The following is a 6,396-nucleotide window of genomic DNA, read 5'->3' as shown; positions in this document are numbered from 1 at the left end:
CTGGGACAAACTGGTCTATACTGGTTTAGAGTAGGGTTATACTGGGCCAAACTGGTTTACACTGGTCTAGAGTGGAGTTATACTGGTTTAGAGTAGGGTTATACTGGGCCAAACTGGTTTATACTGGTCTGGACTGGGATATACTGGTCTGGAGTGGGGTTATACTGGGCCAAACTGGTTTATACTGGTCTAGATTGGTGCATACTGGGACAAACTGGTCTATACTGGTCTGGAGTGGAGTTATACTGGGCCAAACTGGTTTATACAGGCCCAGACTGGGATATATAGGAATATAGTCTGGGAAATTGGTTTATACTGGTTTGGACTGGGATATACTGGAAACGTGAGGGGAGAAAAAGGGCGGGAAACGTGAGGGGAGAAAAAGGGCGGGGAAAACGTGAGGGGAGAAAAGGGCGGGAAAATGTGAGGGGGGAGAAAAGGGCGGGAAAACATGAGGGGGGAGAAAAGGGGGGGGGAAAACATGAGGGGGGAGAAAAGGGCGGGGAAAACGTGAGGGGAAAAAAGGGCGGGAAAACATGAGGGGGGAGAAAAGGGCGGGGAAAACGTGAGGGGAAAAAAGGGCAGGGAAAACGTGAGGTGGAGGAAAGACAGAAAATCTGAGCAACAAAAAAGGTAAGAAATAGGGGAAAATTTGAGGTAATATCCCCCTGAATTCCTCAGGTTCCCTTCCCCAAAATGAAGCGCAGACTCTGGAAGTTGTTCAGACATTTTATTTCTGATTTTGCTCACGGGGCCTTGGCCGCCCTCACCCTCTTCTTCCTCACCACCACGGGCTTCTGGCTGCGCAAGATGGCGCTGGCCCGGCGCAGAGCGGCCTGGAGGGGACAAAATTAACGAGTTTAGCACCCCAAAAATAAAAAATAACCCTGAGGATTATTGGGGAGCACACCCGAAATTATCCCTCTGAAATCCCAAAGTAGGTTTGGGGAGCACCCTCAATTTTGGGGACCCCCCACTCCCTTCCCAAGACTTTTAAGCCCCTCCAAGACATTTTAAAAGTCCCTCAATTTTTTGGGGTGTTTAGAGCCCACTCTAATTTTGGGGACCCCTCCTCAGCTTGTGAAGCTGTGGGCCCCTTCCTCTGTTATCACACCCACAAATTTTAGGGTCTCCACAATTTTGGGGTAACCCCGAATTTTTGCATCTTTCTCCAGTAAGGCTTTCCACTCCTCCACGGCTTTCGCAGCCCAAACCTCACAACTGCCCGGCGTTTTTGGGGTTTGTGGATTTCGGGGAGCCCCTCACCATGCGCAGGTCCCTCCTGTATCTGTTCTTGCTGATCAGGTGCCTCAGGCTGCGCAGGGAGCCGCGGGCGTCGCGGCGGATCCGCACGCGCACGTACGACGTGGCCGGCTTGCGCTGACCTGAGCGGGACGAAAACGAGATTTTGGGGGGGTTTCTCGAGGAATTTGGGGTTCCCCTAATGGCCGTGAGGGGGGGCGGTGAACCCACCTGAGCGTTTCTTGAGGACCACCACGATCCCCTTCCCGTCCGGCGCCGGCTCCACGCCCACGGTTTTGCGGTGGATCAATCCGTTGTAGCGGAAGGAGTTGCGGGCCTTGAGGTTGTTGGGCTCCTGGGGGGGGGTTTGGGAGGGGGTTTTGGGGTGGCTTGAAAATTTGGTGGGATTTGGGGGGGTTCAAACGAGATTGAGGGGGTTTAAAGGGGATTGGGAGGTTCCAAAGGGATTTGGGGGGGGTTCAAGGGGGATTTTGGGAAGGGGATTGGGAGGTTCAAGGGGGATTTGGGGGGGTTCAAAGGGGTTTTAGGGGCATTCAAATGTGGTTTAAAGGGGTTCAAAGGGGATTGGGGGAGGTTGAAATAAGATTTGTGGGGGTTCAAGGGGGATTTGGGGGAGCTCAAAGGGAATTTGGGGGGTTCAAAGAGGATCTGAAGAGGTTCAAAGGGGATTTGGGGATGTTCAAATAAGATTTGGGGGGGTTAAATGGGATTTTAGGGAGGCTCAAATGTGATTTGGGGGGTTCAAAAGGGATTTGGGGGGGTTCAAACGAGATTGAGGGGGTTTAAAGGGGATTGGGAGGTTCAAGGGGGATTTGGGGGGGTTCAAAGGGGTTTTAGGGGCATTCAAATGTGGTTTAAAGGGGTTCAAAGGGGATTGGGGGAGGTTGAAATAAGATTTGTGGGGGTTCAAGGGGGATTTGGGGGAGCTCAAAGGGAATTTGGGGGGTTCAAAGAGGATCTGAAGAGGTTCAAAGGGGATTTGGGGATGTTCAAATAAGATTTGGGGGATTAAATAGGATTTTAGGGAGGCTCAAATGGGATTTGGGGGGGTTCAAAAGGAATTTGGGGGGTTCAAAGGGGTTTTGGGGCCATTCAAATGTGGTTTAAAGGGGTTCAAAGGGGATTGGGGGAGGTTGAAATAAGATTTGTGGGGGTTCAAGGGGGATTTGGGGGAGCTCAAAGGGAATTTGGGGGGTTCAAAGAGGATCTGAAGAGGTTCAAAGGGGATTTGGGGATGTTCAAATAAGATTTGGGGGATTAAATAGGATTTTAGGGAGGCTCAAATGGGATTTGGGGGGGTTCAAAAGGGATTTGGGGGGGTTCAAAGGAGATTTGGGGGGGTTCAAAGGGGATTTGGGGGGGTTCAAACGAGATTGAGGGGGTTTAAAGGGGATTGGGAGGTTCCAAAGGGATTTGGGGGGGGTTCAAGGGGGATTTTGGGGAGGTTCAAAGGGGATTTGGGGATGTTCAAATAAGATTTGGGGGGTTAAATAGGATTTTAGGGAGGCTCAAATGGGATTTGGGGGGTTCAAAAGGGATTTGGGGGGGTTCAAACGAGATTGAGGGGGTTTAAAGGGGATTGGGAGGTTCAAGGGGGATTTGGGGGGGTTCAAAGGGGTTTTGGGGCCATTCAAATGTGGTTTAAAGGGGTTCAAAGGGGATTGGGGGAGGTTGAAATAAGATTTGTGGGGGTTCAAGGGGGATTTGGGGGAGCTCAAAGGGAATTTGGGGGGTTCAAAGAGGATCTGAAGAGGTTCAAAGGGGATTTGGGGATGTTCAAATAAGATTTGGGGGATTAAATAGGATTTTAGGGAGGCTCAAATGGGATTTGGGGGGGTTCAAAAGGGATTTGGGGGGTTCAAAGGGGTTTTGGGGCCATTCAAATGTGGTTTACAGGGGTTCAAAGGGGATTGGGGGAGGTTCAAATATGATTTGGGGGGGTTAAATGGGATTTTGGGAGGTTCAAAAGGGATTTGGGGGGGTTCAAAGGGGATTTGGGGATGTTCAAATAAGATTTGGGGGGGGTTCAGAGGGGATTTGAAGGGATTAAAGGGGGATTTGGGGGGTTCAAAGGGAATTTTGGGGGGTTGAAAAGGCATTTTGGGGGGTTGAAATAAGACATGTGGGGGCTCAAGGGGGATTTGGGGGGGTTCAAAGAGAATCTGGGGTGGGGGTTCAAAGGAGATTTTGGAGGGTTTGGGGGTGTCCCCGACAATTTGCAGGACACCCCAAAAATTTGTGAGGTGCTCAGGAGATTGGGGAGAGAGGCAGGGGTGGAAGCCCAGGGGTTTGGGGTGGGCTCAGAGAATTTCAGGGGCTCCCATGAGGGTCTGGGGGGGTCCCGAGGTGTTTGGGGGAACCCCAAGTATTTGAAGGACCCCCTTTGGATGTTAAAGGGGCTTTTTTGGGTTTTGGGGGTCACCGAGGATCCCCAACCCCGTTCCCCGCTCCCCTCCCGGTTTCGGGGTGACCCCTCCCCGCACTGACGGTGCTGTAGGTCTGGTTGTTCCTCTTCAGCAGGAAACTGGAGCAGTTCCGCACCACCATCCACTGCAAATGGGCCGACATGGCGCCTGCGAGCACCGGGGAGAGGCCTCAGCGCCCGCCGCCACACCGGCGCCGCGGCTTACAGCCCGCTCCCCGCTCCATCCCGTTCCCCCCGCCCTTAGGGACCCTCCCCGGGGTTGGGGACCCGTCCCCCGGCACCAGGAACCCCCACGGGCCGCCCCAAACCGGAGCCCCACGCCGCACCTCCGCTCCCTGCGGCCGCCGGAAACGGAAAGAGCGAGGGAAGCTCCGGCGGCTCGCTAAGCTCCGCCCCCCTTCGGCAATCTCCGCCCGACTTCGGCAATCTCCGCCCATCTTCGGTAATTTCGAACCGCGCTCGGATTTCTCCGCCGACACTCGGAAATCTCCGGCAGTGTTCGTCAAGCGCAGCATTCCTTCGGAAATTTCCGGTTTGTTTCGGGATTTTCCGGCTCTCTTCGGCAGTCTCCGCCGTCTCCTCGGAGCGGCGTTCGGGTCCTTTCGGCTCCGTGAGGGAGTTTACGGAAAAGGGCGGGAAACATGAGGGGAGAAAAAGGGCGGGAACTGTGAGGGGAAAATTAAGGGAAACGTGAGGGAAAAAAGGCAGGAAAAATGAGGGAAAAGGGCGGGAAGCGTGAGGGGAAAAAAGAATGGGAAATGGGAGGGGAGAAAAGAGCAGGAGCTGTGAGGAATCCCACCTGGAGCAGCCCTGGAAGGTGAGGCCTTACCTGAGGGGGGTTTGGGGGAATTTGGGCACTTCCCAGGGGATTTTTTTGGGGGAGGTCTGTGAGCTTTTCCCACAATGATTGTGGGTACTGGAAGCTGTACTGGGTTAGACTGGTTTGTAATGGTTTGCACTGGGTTATACTGGGTGTATTATTTTATACTAGGTTGTGATGGACTGTACTGGTTTGTACTGGGCCACGCCGGTTTCAATCAGGTTATTTCAGCTTATACCGGGTTACATTTAGTTATACTGGTTTGTACTGGTTTATACTGGGCCCGTGAGAACCGGACGCCCATCCCCCACCCAGGTGGGTGGGGGGGTCCCGTGGGAACCTGACCCCTCCCCCTCCACCCTTCCTGTTGTTTTTGGGGGGGCAGGAAATGGGGGGGAGGGGCGAGGCCTTAAAAACTGCGGGGGGGGGGGGGGGGGGGGGAAACAGCACCCGTGGGACCCAGGTGAGAGGGGACCCCAAAATTGGGAACCCCCAAAAATGGGAACACCTAAAATTGGGAGCCCCCCAAAATTGGGAATCCCCAAAAAATTAGAATCCCTAAAATTGGGGTCCTCCAAAAATGGGAGCCCCCCAAAAATGGGATCCCAACCCCCCCCTGTCCTGGGTTTGGGGGAGGTTTTTGGGGGGGATTGGGGTTTTTGAAGGGGTTTGGGGTGCTAATTTGGGGGAGTTTGGGGGTCTTGATTTGGGGGGTTTTGGGGCGTTGATTTGGGGGAATTTAGGGGTCCCAATTTGGGGGGGTTGAGGGAGTTTGGGGGGGGGGTTTGGGGTCCCCAGTTTGGGGGGGTTTGGGGTCCCGTTTTGGGGTTGTTATTTTGGGAGTTTGAGGTCCCAGTTTTGGGGGTCCCAGTTTGGGGGTGTTCGGGGTCCCAGTTTTGGGGGTCCCAGTTTGGGGGTCCGTCCCCCCGCGCCCCCCGCCCTCTCCCAACCCCGGTACCGGTGTCATTGTCACAGCCCCGGTGCGGGGGATGGGGGGGGCGGGCGGAGGCACCCACGGCGGGACCCCCAACTGGGGACACCCCGATGTCGCCCCGGCAGTGCCACCCCCAGGGACACCTCAGTGTCACCTCAGTGTCACCTCAGTGTCACCCCCCTTGGGGACACCCCGATGTCACCCTGGCAGTGTCAGCCCCCAGTGTCACCCCGATGTCACCCCGGCAGTGCCACCCCCAGGGACCCCCCCTTGGGGACACCCCGATGTCACCCCCGCCAGGGCCCCCCCCTTGGGGACACCCCGATGTCACCCCGGCAGTGTCACCCCCAGGGACACCTCAGTGTCACCCCCAGGGACACCCCGATATCACCCCGGCAGTGCCACCCCCTTGGGGACACCCCGATGTCACCCTGGCAGTGTCAGCCCCCAGTGTCACCCCGATGTCACCCCGGCAGTGTCACCCCCCTTGGGGACACCCAGTGTCACCCTGGCAGTGCCACCACCCTGGTGTCACGTCCGTGTCACCCCCAGGGACACCCCGATATCACCCCGGCAGTGCCACCCCCAGTGTCACCTCAGTGTCACCCCCCTTGGGGACACCCCGATGTCACCCTGGCAGTGTCACCCTCCAGGGAGACTCTGGTGTCACCCTGGCAGTGCCACCCCTCAGTGTCTCCCAGTGTCACCCTGGCAGTGCCACCACCCTGGTGTCACCTCCGTGTCACCCCCAGGGACCCCCCCTTGGGACACCCCGATGTCACCCCGGCAGTGTCACCCCCTTGGGGACACCCCAATGTCACCCTGGCAGTGCCACCACCCTGGGACACCCCGATGTCACCCTGGTGCCACCCCCCAGTGTCCCCAATGTCCCCTCCATGTCCCAAATGTCCCCAGTGTCCCCCAGTGTCCCCCCCAGTGTCCCCTCAATGTCCC

The 6,396-nt window shown here is 56.2% G+C and overlaps 1 protein-coding gene across 1 annotated transcript; it reads right to left on the bottom strand.

Moving 5' to 3' along the window:
* Positions 1 to 716: 716 nt before the first annotated feature.
* RPL28 (ribosomal protein L28) lies at positions 717 to 4,083 on the bottom strand. Its single transcript, XM_041424551.1, has 5 exons — positions 4,015 to 4,083; positions 3,751 to 3,836; positions 1,474 to 1,597; positions 1,267 to 1,385; positions 717 to 836 (listed from the first exon to the last, which is right to left on the bottom strand). The coding sequence occupies exons 2-5, from the start codon at positions 3,829 to 3,831 to the stop codon at positions 747 to 749; spliced, it is 414 nt and encodes a 137-aa protein (XP_041280485.1). The 5' UTR covers positions 3,832 to 3,836; positions 4,015 to 4,083; the 3' UTR covers positions 717 to 746.
* Between the last annotated feature and the right edge of the window lie 2,313 nt (positions 4,084 to 6,396).

Source organism: Onychostruthus taczanowskii, unplaced genomic scaffold, assembly GCF_017590055.1.
Source record: "Onychostruthus taczanowskii isolate IOZ18803 unplaced genomic scaffold, ASM1759005v1 scaffold822, whole genome shotgun sequence".
Lineage (NCBI taxonomy): Eukaryota > Metazoa > Chordata > Aves > Passeriformes > Passeridae > Onychostruthus > Onychostruthus taczanowskii.
Note: the sequence above shows the minus strand (reverse complement) of the source record. Positions and strands in the feature narration are given on the sequence as shown.

Bases quoted from the DNA above. Each gene is read 5' to 3' on its own strand.
- RPL28 (XM_041424551.1), bottom strand. From the start codon at position 3,831: ATGTCGGCCCATTTGCAGTGGATGGTGGTGCGGAACTGCTCCAGTTTC. The intron at 1,598-3,750 runs GTCAGTGCGGGG...ACCCCCCCCCAG, and splicing joins ACAACCAGACCTACAGCACC to GAGCCCAACAACCTCAAGGC. The intron at 1,386-1,473 runs GTGGGTTCACCG...CGTCCCGCTCAG, and splicing joins GGTCCTCAAGAAACGCTCAG to GTCAGCGCAAGCCGGCCACG.